At 48.5% G+C, this 24,272-nt stretch overlaps 1 protein-coding gene across 1 annotated transcript; it reads left to right on the top strand.

Moving 5' to 3' along the window:
* The first annotated feature begins 3,696 nt into the window (after positions 1-3,696).
* Positions 3,697-19,517, top strand: DELE1 (DAP3 binding cell death enhancer 1). Its single transcript, XM_016205566.2, has 13 exons — positions 3,697-3,861; positions 4,475-4,589; positions 4,684-4,807; positions 6,789-6,936; positions 7,871-8,020; positions 8,276-8,364; positions 8,466-8,562; positions 11,234-11,376; positions 12,821-12,979; positions 13,069-13,161; positions 15,616-15,775; positions 16,316-16,555; positions 17,291-19,517. Exons 1-12 carry the CDS (start codon positions 3,831-3,833, stop codon positions 16,552-16,554), a joined length of 1,548 nt encoding a protein of 515 aa, XP_016061052.2. The 5' UTR covers positions 3,697-3,830; the 3' UTR covers position 16,555; positions 17,291-19,517.
* The last annotated feature ends 4,755 nt before the right edge of the window (positions 19,518-24,272 follow it).

Here is a 24,272-nt window from a genome sequence, read left to right as displayed (position 1 = left end):
CGACTGGGGATCTAACCCGCAATCCAGATATGTGCCCTGACCAGGAATCGAACTGCCAACCTTTTGGTGCATGGGACTACGCTCAAACAACTGAGTCACTCGGGCTGGGTGAGGTTGCATTTTTTTTATGATAAAAAGTCCTACTAATAAAAAGCAAAAACAACTGATAGCAGTGCTGAGGTGATGACAGCCTTCTCAGTGATGGTGAGGTCACTGGCTAGAAGGGACATGGTGAAAATAAGAGCTTGATCCCTTCAATCCATCACCCACTCAGCAGCCAATATCCTTTTTAGGGTCTCTCCAGCCTGATCACCACCCTGCTTCACTTCTTGATGTCCTATACCCTCAGGACAGAGTCCAGGCATCTTGAAGGGCTTACAAGACTTTATGACCTAGGCCCATTTACCTCTCTGGACTAAAGGGCTGTCACTATCCTATACCACTACCACCCCTTGGACAACCACATTGATCTAAAATTGTGCGCTATTTACCTCCCTGGGAACTTGCACCAGCTGTCTCCCCTGCCAGAGTTGTGTTTTCTCTTCCCCTTCCTCATCTGGCAAGTTTCAAGTCCTCATTATTCAGGTTCATCAGTTTAGATGCCGCTGCCTCCAGGAAGTCTCCCAAGGACTTACATACCTAGGTTATGAGCCTCTCTTAGGTGTTTCCATAACACCCTATACTTTTCCCACTAAAGCACTTGCTAATCTCCAAAGAGCTCTTAACCACTATTCAAGCCCTTGTGTCTCCCCCTCCCACAGTGCTGTGGGCTGATCCTGTGAACTGCTCTAACCCAGAATCCAAAGTGAAACTGTGGGTTCCGGGCCTAAGCCTTAAGAAGCCCGGCAGCTTCCACTTTTGTAGTTTTAGAAGTTCTGGGCCACTGTTTAGGAAGTTCAGCTACCCAGCTGGAGGGGCCGTGTGGAGCATGGCAAAGTGGCTCAGCCCTCCCAATGTCCCAGTGGAGGCTTCATGACTCCAGCCTCAGCTGCCATCTGATAGCAGTCTCATGAAAGACCCCAAGTGAGACTAGCAGAATTGCCCAGCTGAGTCCAGTCAATTCACAGAACTGTGAGAGATAATGACTGTTTAAAGCTACTAAATTTTGGAGAGTTTGTTACGCTGCAATAACTAAAACACTGTTCTCTATTTTAATTGTCTACTGAGTTCGTTTGCCCCGCTAGACTATTTTCTGTGAAGGCAGGGACCACGCTCATTTTTAAAATATTGTTATATACTCAGGACACTCTCCAGCACAGAATAAACTCTCATATATTGGATTCATGCAAATTAAGAATGTCTACCAAAACAAAGGCAAAAACAAAGGTCTAGAACCAGCACTGTGGTGGGTACACAATGGTATCAACAAACGCTGGTTACGTCGACATCTGGATGGTAGGTTCACTTATCTTTGTAGAGGGATTGAGTCAGATTGACTTTGGGTCACAAGCCAACAACACAGAGCAATCTTTAGGAGAGAATGGGCAGTGGCTTGGGCCTGGAAGTTCAGGCAAAACTAAAGGCAGGGGAGCAACGTTGCTGTCCTTGGTGCTCCCCTGGGCTGCACTCACTAGGTGACCTGGTGCGCAGTGAGGCCGCCAGCTGCCCTCGCCATCTACCCACCCACATGGGACTGTCAGTAGTGTTCTCGGGCTTCTAGGGACAAGAGGCATCATCAGGCTATTTTATATGTGGGAACAGACACCTTATCTTCTTCAAAAATTTTCAACTAGCTTCAAACACGAAGGGGCCTCAATGTTTGTATGTGGAATGAATACCTCTCCGCTAGAATCAATAAATCCCATGATTGAGGCCCGGTGCTCTGTATCTATAATCATAGCACCACAAGGCGTCCAGTTAAATCAACAGGCAATGTTTGAACATCTTCTGTGGACAGTTTATGTCAAGCCCAATGTGGGATGCAAAATGGGAAAATGCCATCCCTGCCCCGAGGGAGAGAACTGGAGAGACTAGACTTACACAAATGAGGTAATTAAATAACAGGACAACATATAATTACTGCTAAATAGTGTGGTAAGAAATTAAGTGCTACAGAACTTGGGAAAAGGGGAGAGCAGTGAGGGCTCCAGGAGTTGGGGAGTTGTCACTGAAGCACTGGATGTGGCTGGACCTCGAGGAATGAAATGAACTACAGACAGGCTGAGTGGAAAAAGTGCAGAAGTCCCGGGAGGAACAGTATGCTGATTTTATTTTGCAACACAAGGTATGTGAAAAGTAGTTGCCCCCAAGTCCCAAAGCAAGGATGTTTCCTGAATAGTTCCTTAACAGTCACACTTCTGGGTCTGTATTTATTCAGTTTCTTCTGCTTGCAATGCTGTTCTCCTTTCTCCACCTGGCAAACTCTTACTCATATTTAAAGGTCTAGCTTGGATGCAACTACTTTTCTGAGTCTTTCCATGGTCGCCCATAACCCAGGGCTCATGCTTCTATTGGAACATATCTATTTCTTTTGCCTACTCCCCTCCCCTCCTACAATTAATAGCAACTTACACTTACTAGGCTCTTACTATGTGCCAGGAACTCTGCTAAACATTTTTAATGTACTATTTTATTTAAGCCTCACGTAATTCCATGAGATATTATTTTTCCTATTTTATAGATGAAGAAACCGACGCTTAAAGTGGTTAAGTAAACTGCTCAAGAACACAAAGCTAGGAGGTAAGAAAGCTGGGATTCAAATCATGTGGAATTCCAGAGGCCACTCTTAAAAACACTGGACCACGTGCTACTGGAGGCCACAAATGCTCTTTACTCTGCCTTCACAGAGTCTAGGGTGGTGGCTGACATATGGTTCAAAAATTGAACAAATTAATACATCTGTCTGGTTGTATTAATTGCCTGTGTCTAAAAGTAGGTACCCCCCAGCATTCTTTTACCCGGGGTGGAGACTTCCACTTACCCAGGAGTCAGGTACCTGGGGGGAGGGAGTAGGAAATCTAAAACCTTGTCTTTGAATTTGAGCTCCTTTATTTTATGGATTCAAGTGCGATGAGAGGAATAATTCTATTCCCAGCAGAAGAACACATCCATGGCATTCGCTGGGTCTCAAGATGAGGGCTCAAATGAACAGGCAGGTGTTTGTACAGGAGGTGAGGTGGGGGAAAGGGTTTCTCCCCTTTATTTGAAAAGCAGAAACTCAAGTTGTTCCTGTCACACCAGTTAGGACCAGTCGAGATCACTCTACCTGACCTTCTCCCGAGCAGACTGAGGCCCAGACCGTGGAGGGGGCTGGCCCGAGGCTACACAGTGCAACAAAAGCCGAGCCAGGGCTGGAACCCCGGCATCAGAACCCCGCCCGTGCAGCTCTTCGCGGCCTACCAGTCGGCCCGGCCCCTCCCCTAGCACAGGGCCTTGCGCCGGAAGCGCGGGCTGCGGCTTCCTTTGCGGGATCCTAAGGCTCTTCGCACAGTGGGTCCCGTTACTCCCGCCTCCTCCAGCACCGGGGCCTGCGGAAGGCTGTCCCCCTTTCGCGTCTCCACGGTGCCTGCAAGGCCGCTCTAGCCCCGCTTCTCAAGCGGTTCGGCTTGGCCACCTGCGGTGCCTCCGCGAGCCCCGCCCATTCTTGTGCGGGCCGCACGCCACGCGCGGGGTCCTTGCCGCAGTTCACCTCCCGCCAGCCCGGGACACGCCCACACCCCCACTTCCTCTCGCTGAGTCCCGTCCTTCCGGCCGGGCTCCTTTGTAATTGGCTGGCCGAGAGCTTCGTGGGGTTCGGCGTCGCGGAGGGCGCTGCAGCGGCCGCTGGCGCCGCTACCCCGCGGCTGGGCCGCGCTCTTTCGGTTGCGAGCCTCTAGGGTGTTGGTGACGACATGTGGCGCCTCCCGGGACTCCTAAGCCGAAGTGAGGGGCGTTGGAGCCGCGCGTCTTGAGGCAGCTAAAACTTGGAAGTGGCGGGGGGGGGGGGGCGAGGCCCGCCAAAGCAGTAGGGGGCGGGGTTAGAGCTGAGGAGAGGCGGGGCTGCACATCGGAAGGCGGCTGCGGGAATTTGAGGTGTGGGCGGGGCTCGTGGGAAGAGGGTAGAGTTTACCAAGCCTTAGCGCCTGGAGATGTGTGTGCCTGTTGAAACGTGGGGGGAGCCAATGAAAGGGGTAGAGGCCAATAGAGTAGGCGGAGATTTAGAGACAAAGTGCTCCAAATATTGAGCGAGAGTTTGTGTCTGAATGCCTGGTCATTTTAGAACAGTGGTTGTGAGCCCTACGAGAACATCAGAATAGCCTGGGGAGCTTTAATCAAAATGTAGATGCTCCACTCCGAACGATGTGGTTTATGGGTTCTGGGGTGGCACGCTAGAATCTGTACTAGACAAATGATTCCCACGTGTGTCCTTTAAGAACCTCTGCAGGGGCAGATGCCAGAGATTCCTGGGGTGGGGCACTGTCAAGTGTCAGAGGTGGGACCGCCATTGCCTCAGTCTTGTTTATGTTAAGGTGACTGATTTTTGTTGCTCTGCCAGCTTTTCCCCGTGTGCTAGGACCTGGCCTCCGGGGGGTGACCCCCAAGTCCACCAGCCCAGATGGGTCTCAGACTATCTCCTCGACCCTGCTGGTCTCTGCGCCAAGCTTTGACAGGTGAGATACTGCCATTCTGTCACCAGTCTCCTCACCTGGCCTCCCTCTCCCCCTACCTGGGATAGAACTTAATGGCCTCTATTACATCATCTAGGTCAGGCCCCCATGGCCCAGGTCCAGGCACAAGCAGGGGCCCAAGGTCCCATGGATGGAAGGATGCCTTCCAGTGGATGTCTAGCCGTGTCTCCCCAAACACCTTGTGGGATGCCATATCGTGGGTAAGGCTTCCTCAGTCCTGTCCTTTACCTTCAGTGTGGATGAGAATGATCCTGCATGGAAGTAGAGCCTAGAAACAGGAGCTAGGGCATCATCGTACCCATACTCAAATTTTGAGTAACCTGTGGCATTGGAGCATAGTTAGGGAGGTAGAGCTACTCCCCATCCCCTACCCTCCTTGTATTTATTCCTCCTCTTATTCAGTAAACATTTATTAACACCTCTCTGAGCCATGCATTTTTGGTAGGCACTAGGGAAGTAGCAGAGAACAAGGTAGATATGATTTTTGCCGTCATGGAGCTTATAATAAATAGTGCTAAATAGCTAATATCTTACTTGTTAATGTAAAGTATTATATGTGCAACATCTTCTTTAATCCTTGCAAAATCTTGTAAGGGAAATATCTCCATTTTATAGATGAGGAAACTTAGGCTCTGAAACTTCAGGTAACATGTTTAAGGTTACACATCTTTTAAGTGGAGGAGCCAGATTTTACTCTGGAGCTTATACTCTTACCTACCATGCTCTCTATAGCTTGGTTGGTTGCTGCACCTAGTATGGCTTGTAAAAGCACCTAGTACAGATTTTGGCCCATTATAGTTGCTCAGTAAATGTTTGTTGAATTTGATCTGTAAAGTCAGATGCTCAATCTAATAGGGGCAGAATCTTTGTCTTCCAAGTTGTGCTTATAGGTCATCAGAATGTAGTTGGCACACATATCACTCTTGGGTCTGTCACATCTCATCCGTATCACTTCTATGCTGTGTACTTTGGGCAAGTGACTTGATCTCTCTGAGTCCGTTGTCTCATCTGTAAATGGGTGTCATTAGCAGAGCTGTGCCTGGAGTGTCTCCATGACAAGGGCACTTCTTTCTGGGTAGCTGTGGACTAGAGGCATAGCCTTGGAGAAGGGAGCATTTTCCCATTTTATCAAAGATCCAAACCCTAAGGCAATCCCACAGAGAGTCCTTTGGGAAACGACCTGGATCCCAGGGGTCCTGATGCCATCCCTCAGCTCCGTCACTACAGCCTGTGTGAAAGGGCCTGAGCATAAGCTGTCCCCTGTGCCCTGGGTACATGTCCCTGTTACTGACAATGCCAGCATCTTTTCTTCCTTCTGGCCTCAGCTCACACATCACCCCAGGTGGCATCCCTATCTTGTCAAGCCTCCTCTTACACTCCACGTAAACCCTGATTTGTTTCCTTTTGGAATTTAGCATAATTTGTAGTTATTATATCTATTTCCCTGTGTACTTGGATTTTTGCCTTTCTCCCTTAATGAAGATAATAAACTCTACCAGGGCAGAAACTCTCTTGTTTGTTACTGTACCCAGTGCCTGTTGCAACAGTAAATATTTGGGTGTCTCTTTCTATATACAGGAAGGGACAGGGAAAACCAAGCAGTCGTTGGGCTAGGAGCTAGCTTAGGTCTTCTGCAGACCTGTTGAAGAAGAGACACCAACAAGCCTGTACCTGTGAATGTGTGTGTGAAGGGGTGGCTTGGTTGGGACGGGGGGAAGGGAGGAGCTGGGCCAGGTTAGAGAAAGAGTGAGCCTGGTGGGGAGCTCTGACCCGTCGCTGCATTTGTGACAAAGCCTCAACTTCCCACGTTATCTTTTTGCCTGCTTAGACTTTGTTTATTCAGTAACTCGCTCATGCATTTATTTAGCATGTATATCTTAGCACTGTACTTAGTGCCGGTGATGCATTGGTGAGGAAAACAGACATGGTTCCTGCCCTTGTGGTGCTTTAAGACTAACAGGAGAGTCAGACCTTAGCAAAATAATTGCAGAGATGATTGCCTAAGTACCAGTATGATCGGGGTTCCAGAGGGGAAATGTGGGTGCTGTGAGAGTATGGAGTGGAGGAGCTGCCCTCACCAGGAGTCAGGAAAGGCTTCTTGAAGTGATGTTTGAGCCGAAGGCTGGGACTGTAGGAGCTGACTGGTGGAAAACTGTGTCCCTGATGTGCTGTGTTTCCCAGGGTACCCTGGCTGTGCTGGCGTTGCAGCTGGCAAGGCAGATCCACTTCCAGGCATCGCTGCCAGCAGGACCTCGGCAAGCAGAGCGTGGCTCTTGGCGCAGTCCCCTGGACTGTTTCCTCTCATCTCCCTTGTGGCATCCATGCTCCTGTGAGTTCTCAGTCCCGGGGACAGGAGGGCTGGGCTGGGAGTTTCTCTGGGCCAGGAAGCATCTCTGGACACACCTCAGGAAAAGAGCCATCAGCAGCTCCTTGCCTTTCCTATCTGAAGTCAGAGGAAGGGGAATGTGAGGAAGTTCCATCCACCCCTGGGTGTGGGCCACATCTCCCCTTCAGTGTCCTCCCATCACCTTCCATGGAGGGAGCCCCACAGGGTCCAGGATACTTCAGATACTGGGTGTGGCTTCCTGCGTACTTCTCAGCCAATTAGGTCATTCTCTGCTCAGTTATTCATTAATAAATGAATCTCTATTGAGTAGCTGTTATGTGCCACGGTGCAGAGGCAATAAGCCAATTGGTTAAGGCTCTGGAGTCAGACTGTTGGAGTTCAAGTCCCAGAGCTGCTGTATACTAGTCTTGTGTCCCTGGACAAGTCACTTTAAACTTCCCTGTGCTTCAGTTTCTTCATCTATAAAATAGGGTAATAATGAACCCCATTCTATAGGTATCTTGGGAAGACTAAATGAATTAATATATGTCAAGGATGTATATGCCTAGTACATAGTAAGTGCTCAGTAAGTATTAGTTTAAGTTCTTGTTCTTATTATATAATCATTATCAGCATTCCTGTCAAACAGAGTGTTAGGTGCTAGGGCTACAACGCAGAATAAATAAAGTAGATGCCTCCCTGCCACTGGAAGAATTCAAGCAGAAGAGTGATCTGTGCTTAGGGCAGGAGATCAGCATAAATGGAGCTCCTCTAAACCCATGCAGAGGGAAGCCAGTGAAGGAAATGGAGGAGGAGGTGTCATAGGAGTTCCCAAATTCTTCCTTTGGTCCCCAAAACTTCAGGGAGGACTCATTCAAGCCCAAGTAGGCTGTACTGATCCCCTCCTCATGTGACTGCTGTCGCTGGCTCTTTCCAGCGCTACGGAGGCACATTCTCCCCAGACCCGACAGCCCAACTCCCAGGCACACTGCCTTCACGGAACCCAGGCTGGGCCAGGAAGAACCCTCCACTCAGCCTGAGAGCTTCTCCTTGAGAGCAGCTGGTGTTCAAGATCCCTCTGAGGAAGGTATGTCCCCACCTCCTAGAATCAGCAGAAGGCGGGGGGATGGTGGGGAGTTGGACAGACGAACATTTCTTGCTGTATGTGCCAGGTAAGGGGCTTGTCATTCTTGTGAGGCCCTATGCTTCCTGGGGTAGTTCAGAATTATTGTGATTCCTGGCAGTGGTGCTTGATGGAGGGGCTGGGTGACTGGGAAAGTGGGAGAAGAGGAGAAATAACTTTCTCCTTTGCCCTGGCTGGGTGGCGGCCATTCCCCTGCAGATTCCAGTGATATTGGCTTCCTGCACACCAGCAGTAGCTTCAGCTCCCAGGCAAAACCAGCCCAGCCCCAGCCCACTGGTGAAAAACAGGTATTGTCCAGATTTGACCACCTGGATCTTTCTAACACTGCCCCGGGCAGTGGCAACCCCAGTGAACCTTTTCATGGTGAATCTTCGTATTTCTTCCCCAGGAACAAGATAAATCAAAAACGCTTTCCCTCGAGGAGGCTGTGACTTCCATTCAGCAGCTCTTCCAGCTCAGTGTCTCCATCGCTTTCAACTTCCTGGGTAACTAGGTGGACCTTGCCTCAAAGCAGGCGGATGGGAGAATGGAAAGGGTATGGAGAAGGTCAAATAGAGTCAGGGTAGGGAGTGGTTTAAACCAGGGAGAGTTTATTTTCTCCCAAGTAGGTAGACCAAATCTGGCATGGTGGCACAGTGGTGTCAGGGATCCATTCTCATTCAAACCTCTCTGCCATTCTTAAAACTGGCTCCTATCTTGAGGTCCTGTTTGGCTATTCTAACTCCTGCCCTCATATCCATATTCTAACCAACTGGAAGAGGAAAGGTGGGAAAGCAAAAGAGCCACTCCTTCCCTTTAAGGACATCACCAAGAAGTTGCACAAATCATTGTCCAAAATGTAGGCCTATGGTCACCACTAGTCGCAAAGGAGACTGGAAAATGTAGTTTTTAGCTAAATGACCATGTGTCTACCTGAAAAATCTACTACTATTTAAGAAGGAGAAAATAAATCTTGGAGGACACCTTGCACTCTCTGCCACACATAGGCAAGAGCAGGCTCCTGCAGTTCAGAGTAAGCCCTCAAGTTCATGAATAGGAAGTTCTTAGCCACGGAGACTCCAGATGCCTCTCCACCATTTGTCCGGGTTTCCATAGAGACTTAAGCTTCAGGCCTTCTAGTGTGGAGACCCAGACTCTGAGCAGTGTCTGTTGGAGTCTAGTGGGCAGGCAATTGAGAGGCTAGGATTCATTCAGAACAAATTTATTGAGCATTCTCTTTTTGCTTAGCCCTGGTCTAGGTGTTGCTTAGCCCTGTCTAGTGTTTCACAAGACAAAGTCTTTACTCATGGAACTACTATGGGAGTTGGGGGAGAGGAAAACAATAAGTTGGCAAACAGAATTTCAGATGGCAATAAATGTTACAGAGAAAATTAAATGTGGGGATGTATTCATGATTTGGGCAAGGAACAACTTTTGATTTGGAAGCCCTCACTGATGGGAAGATCCTTGAGCTGAGACCTAATTAACAAAAACAAGCTAGTCTTGTTTCTATCTGGAGAAAGAGCTTTTCAAGTAGAAGCAACAGCAAGTACAAAGTTCCTGAGGCAGGATCCATTTTGCTTTTCAGAGGAACAAAAGGAAGGTAAGTGTGTCTGGAACTTAGAGATCACAGGGAGAGTGAATTCAGAGAATCAGGCAGGGGCCAGATCAAGTGAGCTTTTCTGAGTCATGGCACAGTGTGGATTTTCTAACCGAAACAGGAAGCCATTAGAGTGTTTTACACTGGAGCAGGAAGAGGGGCAGTCACATTATCTGATGTACTTTTTCCAAAGATCTCTCTGGCTCTTGTGTAGATAGATGTGGATTGTAGGGATGCCAGAAGGGGAACAGGAGACTGTTACTGATGACTAAGCAAAATGGGATGGTGGCTTGGTCTAGGTTAGAGACAGAGGAGACTGAGAAGAGTAGATGGGTCAGGATGTGTTGATAGAGCCAGTGTGGGGATTGGGGACAGGGTGGGATCCTCTGCCCTCTCAAGTCTTTTCAAGGACAAGAGGGCTCTGAATCCTAGACTGAGAGTTTTCAGGCAGCAGGGAAGCATCTTCAATTCACTGCTGGTTGAATGCAACCTGGCTTCTGCTTCATTAGCTTTTTGTGATTTTGATGGGCAGACAGTCTCTTCTGAGAATTTTCTTGCTTATCCCTTCATTCATATATTCATTTATTCAGCAACTGCTAAGCACTGTGACAGAACACAAAAGGAGCATAAGCCATAATCATATTTTGCATTTGTATAGAGCTTTCACCCTATGCGAAGTTATTTCTTCTACATTCTTTTTCTGCATCTGCCTCCAGGATTTTACTTTCTAATTGAGGAGACAGGGCTCCTCTTGAAACAGTTTAGTTTGGAGAAAAAGGCTTGTATATTAAGTAAGTGCCAAAAAAGGGTTTCAAGCCTGAGTGTGGCCTGTAGGTTCTAGAGAAGAAACAGGATGTGAAGGCCTGATGGTGGAGGCAAGAAAGATATCCCAGGCAGGAAGCACAGCTTGAGCAAGGGTGAGAGCTGAGAATTGGCTGTGCCCATTTTCTCTCCTGTTTTTCTTTTTGTTTGGAGGTTTTAGACACACCTGAGTTCAGGTCTTTGGTCTTAAATTATCTCTCACAGTGTCTTCATAAAGCAATATTAACAATATCAGCTGTGTCGGGCTGTGTTGGTTACAAACAGCCTAAACCCACTCTGGCTAACTCAAACACAGAAGGAATCTGTTGAGACCTGCTGACCTGCCAAGCCTCAAAAAAGACAGGAATCAGGGAAGCTCTGGGGACCCAGAGGGCAATAACTGATAGTGTCTTCAAAGTGCTATATTCAGAATAAACCTGCAAAAGCTGTTTTTTCCCCTCACCGGTCACAAGGAGATCAAGGGTCAGATTCCTGAGGCAGGTTCTCATTGGTTGGGAAGAGAGGAGGCACAATGATTGACAGCACTGTGGGGAGGGCTGTTCCCAAAGGGAAATCGGGATGCTATTACCAAGAGGATGGCGTAGACGAGGGCAGAACCCACTGATGTGTGTGGCAAACCAGTGAAATGTTCAGAGGATGAAATATATGCAAATGTCCAGCATAAAAAAAGGGAAGAAGCCTGTGGGTACCTGGCCGAGGATGTGGGGAAGTTCCCAGAGGAACTGTGAGTGTCTATGCTCTGTGCTTTCTTACAGGAACAGAGAACGTGAGGAATGGGAACCACACGGTGGCCTTTTCCTACTTCCAGAAAGCTGCACAGCGTGGCTACAGCAAAGCACAGTACAACGAGGGCTTGTGCCACGAATATGGCAGAGGCACCCCCAGGGACCTTAGCAAGGTACTGCACCTCCTCTCCTGCCCCAGACCCATCCCCTGTTCCTCAAGGCCCAGAGTGACCTCCAGAAATGAGCAGTGGGCAGGGCATGGGGGAAGCCTGGTCTCTCTCCCAGCTGTGAGATAAACATTTTTTTTTTTTTTTTTTAAATATAGCTTTATTGATTTCTGAGAGAGGAAAGGAGAGGGAGAAAGAGATAGAAACATCAATGATGACAGAGTCATTGATCGAGCCCTCAACCCGGTCATGTGCCCTGACCGGGAATCGAACCCCGATCACCTGGATTCCAGGTCGATGCCCAACCGCTGAGCCACGCCCAGCCGGGCGAGATAAACACTTTTAAAAAGCTCTTAACTTCTAGCCTGGCTGGCATGGCTCAGCAGTTGAGCACTGACCTGTGATCCAGAAGGTTGCAGTTTGATTCCTGGTCAGGAAACATGCCCATGTTTTGGGCTCGATCCCCAGCAGGGGGTGTGCAGGAGGCAGCCCATCAATGACTCTCACTGATGTTGCTCTCTCTCCCTCTGCCTTCTACTCTCTGAAATCAGTAAAAATATATTTTTTAAAAAAAGCTCTAACTTCTGGGAATTTAGACTTCAAACTCAGGCAGTCCAGGGCCCTTGTCTTTCTTCTTTGCAGCTGTATCCTCAAGGCCCAGAAAGTTACTTTGGTGTGTTAATTGATTCTAAAAAAGTAGGATAAGTACATAAAGATGTTATACAAGAATGTATTTCTTGAAATTGTATATGATGGTAAAGAAAAGGGAAGCAACCAGAAGTTTCCTCAATAGAGAATTGGTTTAATAACATCTATGTGGGCCTTAAAAATAACATGCTAGTCCAGCTGGCATGGCTCAGCAGTTGAGCACCAACCTATGATCCAGGAGATCGTGGTTCGATTCCCGGTCAGGGCACATGCCCGTATTGCAGGCTCGATCCCCAGTAGGGGGCATGCAGGAGGCAGCCAATTAATGATGCTCATCATTGATGTTTCTCTCTCTCCCTCTCCCTCTCAGATCAATAAAGACATATTAAAAAACAAAACAAAAACGTGCTAGATCTATATTGGCAGGGAAAGACATTCATGGTGTATTATATGAAAAAATAGGTGAGAAAATAATGAAGGTAATTCTCCCCCTCTCCTTATATACACACATTTATGTGTGTGTGTAAATATATATAATGTGTATGTGTACATGTGTAAATACATGTATATGAAGAAATTTGCAAGGCTGTGCAGTAAAATGTTAACAGTGATCTTAAGGAGGCAGGATTTCTTGGGATTGTGTTTCTACTTTTCATTTTATCTGTATTTAAAACGTTTTGGCTTATCTGCGTTTTCTGACTAATCTATAATGATGATGTATTATTTAATTAAAATAATGTTTAAAACTTTCACTCAAAGCAAAAGCAGGCTTACAGTAACTGTGTTTCTCTCTTTGCCCCAGGCAGTCCTTTGTTACCAGCTGGCTGCCAGCCAGGGCCACTGCCTGGCTCAGTACCGCTATGCCAGGTGCCTGCTACAAGACCCAGGCTCCTCGAGGGACCCTGAGCAGCAGAGGGCAGTGTCCATGCTCAAGCAAGCTGCAGACTCAGGCTTGAGAGAGGTGTGTGCTATGGGTGGGGTCTCTCCTGAGCACTTGGGACATGTGGGACCTGGCAGTCACCAAAATATGTTTTGCCTTCTTGACCACAGGCCCAAGCTTTCCTCGGGGTGCTTTTTACCAAGGAGCCGTACCTGGATGAGCAGAAAGCTGTGAAATATCTTTGGCTTGCTGCCAACAATGGGGTATGACATCTCCAGTAATCTGGCATGTTTCGGATCGAATCTGATAAAGGAAGGGACTTTGGAACTGGTACTGAGTTCTCTTGTGCTTAGGGAAACCTTTTGATAGGAGTATTGGGTTGGCTTCAAGCCTCTCACTGACTTACCGTGTGACCTTTGCACAGGCCTAGTGGTGTGCTAGATAGAGCTGGCTCCAACCAGCGCGGGAGAGCTGTTGGTGGTGTAAAATCAACTGTGCACCATAGAACTTGCTAAATGCTATAGAGCAGGGCTTTTCCCCTGGAGAGCCAGGTGTTAAATGTTAACCAGCACACTGTTGGGCCAGTCGCCTGTTGATACAAACCTGTTCCCTAATCTCTAAAGTTGGGATAATAGTGCCTGCCTGTCTACTACTTCACAGTGGTGTTGTGAGGATCAAAATCTGACTAAGATAACAGGTATGAAAACACTTTGTCAGTTGTACACACAAAAGGTGCATCGTTACACGTGTGATAGTCTAGGGAACTCAGAAGACGTGGAGTAAAGACCCCGAGCAGGTGCTGGGGGTGGTGTCTAGCTGTCTGTGAACCAGGGGCATCGGCATCAGGCAGCATCACCCAGAGTTTGCTCCACAGAGCACTTGTTTCATGGGATGTTCGTAAGTAATACGTGGGAATTTGGGTTGGGGAAATACTGAATTAAACAGGTATCTTTAGTGCAGGAAATCTCTGAGCTTTTGGTCACTGTGAATCACTGAGAAGGCTTCTGTGGTTTGCTGTACTCCTTAAGTGTATTTGACCAGTGTGTTTCTTTGTTGTTAATGCTTTGTTGTTTCTTTCTTTAAAATATATTATATATATATATAATATATTTCAAAGAAAGGGAGAGGAAAAGAGATATAAACATCAATGATAAGAGTCATTGATTGGCTGCCTCCTGCAATCCCCCTGCTGGGGATCGAACCTGAAACCTGGGCATGTGCCCTGACCAGGAATCGAACCATGACTTTGGTTCGTAGGTCGATGCTCAACCACTGAGCCGTGCCGGCTGCGCCCAAGGATATTTTTTCCATTGATTTTCAGAGAGAGGGAGAAGGGAGGGAGAGAGAGAGAGAAACATTGATGTGAGAGAGACACATGGACTGGTTGCCTCCACATGGACTCTCTGTCATCAGCATACTTGCCCTTTTTCACTCTGTGTTGCCCAAAGTATCTGTAGTAGCCGTCAGAAGGGACTGGTGTCACCAACCAGTACTGTCATCTGTGCCTGTCTTCCCTTGAAAGAGCCAGAGCCTTCACTGGGCTGAGTGGGCTTCATATCCCTGTGCTGGACACGCAGGGCACCTGCCCGCTTTAGTCACCCAGCATGCTACGAGGAGAAATGCGCGAAGGGCTGTCAGCTAACCCTGTGTTGGTGCAAAGGCCTCACACTTATTCACCCCACTAGGAATTTTGTCTTTCTAGGTTTGTGCAGGGTGGGTGTTTTGACCTTATAAATATCCAGTGCTGCTTTCTAAGCCAGTCTATAGCCATGAGTCCACCACATTTATACACTTATTGCATAGACTTTGGTCAGCATGTTATAGAAACTCCTTCCAGAAATTTAACTGTAGAAGAGAAATTGGACCATTGGGAATCAACCAAGTGTTTTGTTTTTAAGTTGGAAGATTGAATATAATGAAAAAATTCCAGTAGAGAGGGAGAGATTAATGATGAGGGCAACTCAAGGTATGAAAATAACAACAGTCATCGAAGTACTTTTCATATATTAACACATTTCATCCTCATGACAATGTAATAAGGCAGGTGCCATTATTATGCCCACTTTATAGATGAGGAAACTGAGGCACAGAGAAGTGGGCTAACATGCCAGAGGTTGCACAGCTGGTAAGTGGTGGAGCCAAGGCTGGAAGTGGGCAGGCTGGCTGTGCAGACTGGGCTTCTAACCTGACCTGACACTGCCTCTCCGAGGTCATAGTTCTCAGTGAGTAGAGAAAGGATCTCAAGCCTTGGGCAGAGAGGGGCCATCCTTTTAACCTTTCAAAGGAGGAGAAATACTTCCTCTGTAATGTATGCTGTGCAGCCCTCTTGGTAAATTCAGGAAGGCATTTGGGAAGCCAAGCCCCACCCTTGCTCCTGGCTCTTTCAGGATAACGTAGGAGCCTGACTCAGGTTTCCCTTAGCTGGGCCGAGTGCTTCCTGCAGACTTCACTTTGCATGCTTTTGGCACTAGCCTTAGAGAAAGAAGCTTATACACTGCTCCCTGGACTCCCTGGGTGGAGGGACCCTTGGCTCCATTGTGTCAGATGGGCTCAGGACCTTTGGCTTTTCACGGTTGAGATCCCGTGGCACTGGGAGGGTCCACACTCGGCCTCGACCTGCGTGGATGAAGACCCAGCATGCCTGACTGCTCTGCCTTCCTCCTGCCTTAGCATTTCAGGTTTTCAGTCCTGCACGTGTATCTCATTTTTTCCTTTAGGACTCACAGAGCAGATTCCACTTGGGAATTTGCTATGAGAGGGGCCTTGGAGTGCAGAGGAATCTGGGAGAGGCTGTGAGGTGTTACCAGCAGTCTGCGGCTCTGGGGAATGAGCCTGCGCAGGAGAGGTTGCGGACCCTCTTTTCCATGGAGACAGCAGGTACAGACACAAGTCAGAGCCCACAGGATTCCTCCCCTGAGCTCAGTACTGGTGACGGAGAAGGGGGTGGCAATAGCTCTTGGTCTCCTTGCCATTTCTTGCGCCAGTGGTGGGTAGGAGCACAGATTTTCCAGGCAGACAAACCTGTTTTAAGCCCGGTGCATCACAGAACTTGGACTCCATGTCCTTGGACCGCACCTTGTTTCTTTGCCTCTGAATGTGAAGGTCCAAGTAGTACTCTATTCATCCGGTGGCTGTAAGGGTTAAATGAGATGACTCTAAAGGGCTTACCCACTTAGCACAGCCTGGCACACAGTAGGTATTAAGCAAATGGTAGCTGCTCTGGTGGTTTTCCAGGGAGAGACGATGTCCTGAGGCTGCCTCGGTGCCCTGAATTACCCTTCTAGGGCTCTGAGAGCCCTGTTCACCCAGGAGTCACTTGGGCTGGTGTGGGTTAACAGTGCCAGGGGGAACCAAGTCTTTAAGAAGTCCTTGCTCCAAAGTAGGAATCCAAGAATAAGCTCTCACCTCTCCTCGAAGCCCTGGAACGCAAGGACCTGGCAGTCACAGGATTGAAGTCCTTCTCCAGCCCCTCCCTCTGCAGCCTGAACACCCTGCTGTCAGGAGCCTCACGCCTCCCACATGCCTGGAGCACAGGGAGCCTTGGCCTCCTCTGCAGAAGTGGCTATCTCGGATCCAGCTCCAGAGACCCCAGCAGGGCTGTCCCCCAAGACCCCTACCCCTTGGAAAGGAGTCTCGTCAGACTGGGTTTTGGCTAAGGTGAGATCAAACACAGTCACTGGTACCTCTTACTGGTGCTTGGGGGAAGGGCAGGGAGTAAGTTGGATGGCAATAAAAACAGGTGTCAGTATCCCTTTCCAGGATGAAAATTCCAGTGGAATTTCCAGGTTCTTAAGCAACTTCAAGTGCATGGCTAATAAATGACTTTGACCTTTGCCCCCAGTTGGTGGCCTCACAGATGAGCAGTGGATACAATTACAAGCATTTCTGGTCTATGCACCAAAAGGATTCATTCAGTGACCTGTGAAAAACTACTGAAGGCTCCGGAAACCCTGGTCCTCACCTCAGTCCTCGTCTTTGAGCAAATCAGTCACCACCTCCTTCCCCATAGTTTCCTCAAGCTTAGACTACATTTTTGCCAGCATCTGATACATGTGCCTCTGGTGGTTCACAAGAGGATTTTAGGTGGTACTCGAATTGATAGTTTTTATTTTAGTAGTTGTATATTTAATATATAATGTAAAAATGTGACTGGCATATTGTAGTTTCACAGACAGTAAGAAGAGGGAATCCAGTTAAAGGAAAACATGACATTGCATAAAGGGGAGCGGGGACCCAGAGAGGTGGCAGAAGTCCTGAGGAGGTTCCATGAACAGCTAAAACTCAGGGAGTTGAGGCAGTTCGCTTTTGTTCATCTCCAGCAGATTCATGAGTGTATATTTTGGAAGGAGTTTCTTTCCTAAATGCCTGATGTATCTGCTTGACCTTTTTCAGACTCTTCACTTCAGCCCTAAAGATGGAGCCTGTGGGTTCTCAGAAGAGATACACAACTTGAGTCCCAAAGAAGAGGCCAGTTATCCACCCACCTTCCCAAACAACCTTAAGTACCTGCCCCAGCACAGGAAAGAAGAGGAGAATATCTGAAGACCCAGGTTCTGGCCATGTCACTTTGCATGGCCGTGTCACCTTGAAGCAGTGGGTAGCCTGACTCACTGCATTGCTTCCGCAGCTGTAGACCAAGGGCAGTGGTATCTCCCCTCCTACCCTGTGGGGCTGGTGGGGCATTTCACTGTGGACCAGACCTTGGTCCTCATGTAGGCCTAGGAGGCCGAGTGATGGTGTGTTTACATGGCTGTGTGAGTCACCAGGCCAGGAGAGGAGCCAGGCCTCCTGACCCCTGGCCCAGGGCTCTTCTGCATTGTTCACCCTGTAATTTTACGTGAAAGCATTTTTATTGTCCTGCCGACGTGGGGGAGTGGATGGAGATGGAGCACCTGGACTCTTGGAGCAAGAGAGTGTGGATTTTGAGATCTTTGTTTGTGAAGGGTGTGCCAGAAATGGATGGGAGTTTAATAAAACAGATACGGGATTATCTCATCACTCTGCCCTTGAGTGTGTTGGGGAGAGCCAGGGAGATGGGCAGGGTGAGCTGAAAGCTGAGGCTCCATTCTCATCTCTAAACTTTCCATTAACCAATTTAAAGGGTCTTAAAAGCTTCTCCAAGACAGAGACTTAGAAAAAATCAGTTCTGAGTCAACGCTAATGACTCCAATTACTGAATTTGTGAATAGCTGTGCCCTGGCTTTTGGATGTTAGCCCAACTTCAATAAGCATAGATGTGGTTGAGAGGAGTATGGGAGGGACTGAAGACCAGAACCCCTAGTGATTGTTCAAATGGGAAAGACCACCTAGCTTGGCCAGTTCAAAGGTGGGAGGAGTTGGAGGAGTTGGAGGAGGGGTCCACATTACCCTCTCTGTTGCTCACCCCTTTCCCCAACCTCTAGTGGTCCTGCCACACTTTCCTGTCACAGTTGGGGTCCTAAGCTTCCTCTAGCTCCACTGCCTCCCCTGCCTCCTGCAGTTTTTCCAGGGCTGCCCTGCACATTGGCCTCACCCTGCCCTCATGTGGGGGCAGCAGCCTTGCCTTCTTTGTATTCTAGTACCCTCAGCACTTAGTACAGGGCCTATGCAGGTAGGGGCTCAGTGCACACGTTGGTTAAAGCTCAGGGTTTTAAGCTGTGCAGTGCACTAATCTCACTCACTGCAAAAAAAAAAAAAAAAGTTTCTGTGGTCAAATTAGTTTGGGAAGCGCTGCACTAGACATCCCCTTTTATAGATTCACAATGCGCATCAGCATATTCAAGGTTCCAAGAAATCCTGCAGTAAAGAACTTGGTTAACCCAATGCTTCCCTTGTGGAGTTGAGCACAGAGCCGGCTCCCTGCAGATTGCCCATGAGCCTTTGTCTGGTACCTCTGTAAAATGTCACATCTGGTCCTCTTGTGGAGCCTACGCACCAGCCTCTTCCCCTCCTGTTGCCGTTTTGGGTTCTCTGATTACCACTGCCTCCTGACCATGCCTGGGGCCAAAGGGCAGTTCAGACTGTCCAGGGACACTGGGTATCCTGTGGTGATTGCCAGATTTGGCCCTCCCTCCCCCTCAGTCATTACAAATTAAGTACTGATTCAATTTGGGGTGCCCAACATAGAGGTGGATATTTTTAAGCTCTTATGGAGAGGGAAGGACAGGAGAGTCGTGAGATGTTGTCAAGGGACCAGAAATCCTTGACTGTTCAGTCACTGCGGTCTCTACACAACCACAGGGGATGGGCTTCATCCAGAGCCCCAGAACTGCTGTGCTTTTGCCATTAAAATTCCGCTACTAATGACTCATTGTCAGTGCCCTGAAAGGAAATGTGAGGGGAGAGACAGGGAGGTGGCCCCTGTCAGCACAGCCAGCCTGGGTCAGGATACTGAGTGACCAGAGGTTCAGGGCCTGGTGCCCTCAGCAACAAGACCCTTGTGCAAGACTTTGCTGCCTCAGTTTCCTTATCCCAAGGTGCTCTTTTCAGGGAGCCCTGACACTGCAGTGGGGACAAGGCTGTTTGGTTCATTATATCTTCAGCATTAATGCAATGTTCAGTAAATATATATATATTTTTAATTTATCTTTATTGTTGAGAGTATTACAGGTATCCCATTTCCCCCCCAATTGATCCCCTCCACTTCCACCCCCTTCCCAGGCCTTCACCCCGTTATTAACTGTTTCCATGGGTTATGCATATAACTTCTTTGATTAATCTCTTCCCACCCTCCACCCCCTTTCCCTCTTTCCTCAGAAATATGATTGTCTGTTGCATGCATCAGTGTCTCTGGATCTATTTAGTTTGTCAGATTCTTATGTTCATTAGCTGCTTCTTAAAGAAGACCCTTCAACTTTTCCTGTAGTGCTGGTCTGGTGGTGATGAACTTCTTTAGCTTTTTCTTATCTGTGAAGCTCTATTTGACCTTCAATTCTAAATGATAGCTTTGCTGGGTAGAGCAATCTTGGTTGTAGTTCCATGTTTTTCATCACTTTGAATATTTCTTGCCACTCCCTTCTGGCCTGCAAAGTCTCTGTTGAGAAATCAGCTGACAGTCCTATGGGTGCTCCCTTGTAGGTAACTAACTGCTTTTCTCTTGCTGCTTTTAAGATTCTGTCTTTGTCTTTAACCTTTGGCATTTTAATTATGATGTGTCTTGCTGTGGGCCTCTTTGGGTTCCTCTTGTTTGGGACCCTCTGTGCTTCCTGGACTTGTAAGTCGATTTCTATCCCCAGGTAGGGGAAGTTTTCTGTGATTGTTTTTTCAAATAGGTTTTCAATTCCTTGGTCTCTTTCCTCTCCTTCTGGCACCCCAGTAATACGAATGTTGGGCCTCTTGAAGTTGACCCACAGGCTCCTTATACTATTTTTATATTTCTGGATTTTTTTTCTTTTTGCTCTTCTGGTTGGGTGTTTTTTGTTTCCTCATGTTCCAAATTGCTGATTTGATTCTCAGCATCCTCTGCTCTACTGTTGATTCCCTGTAAATTATTCTTCATTTCAGTTCGTGTAGCCTTCATTTCAAATTGGTACTTTATTATGTTATAGATTTTCTCAGTTATTTTCCTAACAGTCTGCTTAAACATCCTTATAAACAAAATTCTGAACTCTGTTATCTGTTAGCTTGCTTGGATCTATTTCATTTAGTTCCTCTTCTAGAGATTTCTTCTGTTCTTTCCTTTGTGACATGTTCCTTTGACTTCACATTTTGGCTGCTTCCAGGTGTTTGTTTCTATGTCAAACTTCTATGCTTCCCTTGTGGAGTTGAGCACAGAGCCGGCTCCCTGCAGATTGCTCTAGGTACAGCTGCTATGTCTCCTGGAATTCGTAGAGTGGAATTCGTAGTAGGTGTCCTGTAGGGTCCAGTGGCTCAACCTCCCCAGTCACCTGAGCTGGGCCTTCTAGGTGCTGTGTGGGCTGTGTGCACTGTCCTGTTGTAGTTGGGTCTTGGTTACTGTTGGCGTCCCTGGGAGGAACTGACCCCCAGGCCAATCAGCTGTGAGGACCAGCTGCAACTACAGCCAAAGAGCTGTTGTGCTGGAGACACCCCTGTGGAGCAGGATTTACTTCAGTGGAGCTTTGGTGTTCACCAAGTGCGCCCCTTGAGTGTTTCACTCGTGGATGTGGTAGGGTCGTAATCCAGCATGGTTGAGTCTGACAACCAGGTGCACTGTCTCTGGGGTCTCCCGGGAGGTGCAAATTCAGCCTGTGCCAGTACCTTGCCCAGGGCCACCCAGCATGAGCTACACAGCAAACGGTAGTTGGCTGCTACTTGTGCTGGGCTTGGAGGTGTCTAGGAGAGGCCAAGCTATGAGCCAATGCAGCTGCTCCTAGTGCCAGGCCCCGGGGCCGCTTATTAAGCTGTATGGGGCCCACTGCTGCTTGTTTAAGAGAGTTTAGGAAAGGCCTAAGCATGATGCTTGAGAGGCCACTTGCACAGAAAAGCCCCTGGAAATGGCCTGGATGAGCCTGCAGGTGGGGAGGGGCGGGGCCTCCGGGAATCACGGGGCGGGGCCAAAGGTGAGAGTCAGGTGCTGGCGATTCAAATATGGCGCCTGCCTGCCGGCTGTGTGCGGGGAGGACTCGCCAAAGGAGAATGGCCTCTTCCAGCCCTTCTGCCGGGGAGAAAGCTGTGCCTCCACCTCTCGCCCGGATCTCAGGCAGGTTAGTTCCTCCCCGAGTGTCCCAGGTCCTTTCAAGCTGCTGCCTGGTGCTGGTCTCAGAGGGAGCGTCCGAGTGAGTCCGTGCGCGGGCCCTTTTAGAGGAGCTACTGCGGCTCCCGCAGCCTCCACGACCCTCAGCCACAGTCCCCGCTGGTTTCACAGCCCGGAGTTGTGGGGACGTCTCTTCCCGGCCCTGGAGCCCTGGGCTGGGGGCCTGCTGTGGGGCTTGAACCCCTCACTGCTCCAGGAAACCCCCACTGCCGAGATTCCCTCCCGGGTTTCAACCGCGGCACTGGGTGTGGGCCCGTGGCTGCGTCTGCGGGATTCAGCCCTGATCCGCCTGCGTCTCCACCCCTCCTACCGGTCTCGGTGCTCCTTCAGTTCCCTGGTTGTAGGGCTTCTGTTCAGCCAGATTTCAGGAGGTTCTGAGTGCTGGTGGTTCTGTATTTTAGTTGTAATTTGATGTGGTTGCGGGAGGCGGCGGGTGCAGCTGTTTCCTACCCCATCTTGTTTCTTATCATCCTTCAGTAAATATTTAGTGAATGAGTGACCCTGCATTGCCACTTCTCTACCCAACAGCAAGCCTACCCTGCATCTAGTAGGTGCTTTAAATATTTGTTGAAGAGATTGATTCTATATGCCCCACCCCCTAGTCCTACTTTTTTAAAAAAATATGTGTTTTTTTCATTTTAGAGAGGAAAGGAGAGGGATGGAAACATCAATGGGAGAGAAACATTGATCAGCTGCCTCCTGCACTCCCCCTACTGGGAATCGAGCCTGCAACCCCAGGCATGCACCACAACTGGGAATGGAACCAATAACCGCTTGGCTCAACCATTGAGCTACACTGGCCAGGCCCTAGTGCTACTTTTTATGCATAGTAATTGCTCATCAAATACAAAATGTTTGTTGAGTGTTTCTGATCATATTTCTCTCCTTGCCCTACCCATTATAATGCACCCAATACTTACTAGGGCTGGAAAATGCTGACCTATTTTCTAGGTACATACTACGTGCCCAGCTGAGCCTCCCCCCTCCTGTCTTCTCCGTTTTGGGATTTGGTTCTCTCCAGTGTTACAAGGGTGGTGGTTGCCGTGTCACTCTTTTTTAAAAAAATATATTTTTATTGATTTCAGAGAGAGGAAGGGAGAGAGAGAGAAACATTAATGATGAGAGTCACTGATAGGCTGCCTCCTGCACCCCTCCCACCAGGGATCAAGCCCACAACCCAGGCATGTGCTCTGACTGGTAGTCGAACCATGACCTCCTGGTTCATAGGTCGACTCTCGACCACTGGCCATGCCAGCTAGGCTGCCATCTCACTCTTGTTTCAGCCAGAGGAGAGGTAGGGTCAGTGAGCTGCCAAGCTGAAGTCGGGTGACAAGGCTGCCTGTCAATCTCTGAGCTGCCCCAGGCTCCATGTGAGCGCTGCATTGCACTCCTGGTGCTGGAGAACAGCTGACTGCTGATTAAAAAAAAAATGTCCCTCTGCGCTTTCCAAATTAAGATGACATTTAACTGAGTGCTTGCTGGCTCCCCTGCTCCCTCAGTCTCCCAGGGGACAGAGCCCATCTTGGTGGAAACCGTTCTGAGCATGTCCAAAGTCTCAGCTTTGACATCTTGGCTGATGTCAAGAAGTTTCTGTGACCTTCCTGTTCAGACCACTCAGTTCTGTCCCCCATACCCTGTCTGGTGTTAGCGTGCTAGGAGGGGGTTCCATGGTGCAGGCAAGAGTACAACCCCCAGTACCTACACCCCCACCTCAGCGTAGCTTGGCCCGTGTGTTCTTAAGGCTTTGCAGGGAAGGCTGAACTGACGACTAACCTAGAGGACTGCAGTGATCCTTAACCTTATTTAGGTCACAGACCACCTGAAAATCTGATGAAAGCACTGACTCCTTACGGTAGAAAATGCACCTCCCAATTTTATAAGCAATTCAGCAGGTTCGGAGACCCTGAAGCCCACCCAGGGGCCCCAGGTTAAGAACCCTTGTTACATTAGAATGAACATCATACTAAATCCCAGATCTAGCCCGGCTGGGTGTGGCTCAGCGGTTGAGTGTCGACCTAGGATCCAATCTGGGCGATCAGGGTTCCATTCCTGGTCAGGGCACATGCCTGGGTTGTGGGCTAGATCCCCAGTCAGGGCCTGTAGGAGGCACCCAATCAATGACTCGCTCATCATTGATGTTTCTCTCTCTCCCCTTCTCCTTTCCTCTCTCTGAAATCAATAAAGATATATTAAATCCCAGATCCAGATCCTAGCCCAGCAGCAAACCTGCCCCGTGGCTTTGGGCCAGTCAGCCTTTTCTGTCCTGCCATTTCCTTGCTATAAAATGTTCAGACTCCTTATAACTAAAATTACCCATGTCTGTGGAGGTTTAGATCGTGACTTAGAGCAGTGCTGCACAACCTTTTATAGGTCATCTGTTCCTTTGAGAATCTGATGAGAATTTTGTATCTTCTGCTTAGAAAAATGCCTGTACACAAAGTTTTGCCTAGTATGCAGGGGGGTCCAAGGACTACAGATTTAGGACTTTTGAAATAGAAGGAGGCAGTGATCCAGTGTATCCAATGATCCAGTTGCCAGCCATGGTTCAAGGTTCCTCAGGTCACCTTCTCCCCCCGTCTCTCTTCCCCACCCTTCCAACATCAGCTCTGCACTGAAAATCCAATAGTAAATGGGAGGTCAGCACTGTCCAGTGCTGTGGTTTTCAAGCTTGCTTTCACATAT

Source organism: Miniopterus natalensis, chromosome 4 (genome assembly GCF_054644295.1).
Source record: "Miniopterus natalensis isolate mMinNat1 chromosome 4, mMinNat1.hap1, whole genome shotgun sequence".
In the NCBI taxonomy this organism is placed as follows: domain Eukaryota; kingdom Metazoa; phylum Chordata; class Mammalia; order Chiroptera; family Miniopteridae; genus Miniopterus; species Miniopterus natalensis.
Note: the sequence above shows the minus strand (reverse complement) of the source record. Positions and strands in the feature narration are given on the sequence as shown.

What these genes read in the sequence shown, in the direction of transcription:
- DELE1 (XM_016205566.2), top strand. Translation starts at nt 3,831, where the DNA reads ATGTGGCGCCTCCCGGGACTCCTAAGCCGAA. An exon ending in CATCGCTTTCAACTTCCTGG is followed by an intron (nt 8,563 to 11,233) that starts GTAACTAGGTGG and finishes GCTTTCTTACAG; the next exon opens with GAACAGAGAACGTGAGGAAT. An exon ending in GGCTTGCTGCCAACAATGGG is followed by an intron (nt 13,162 to 15,615) that starts GTATGACATCTC and finishes TTTTTCCTTTAG; the next exon opens with GACTCACAGAGCAGATTCCA.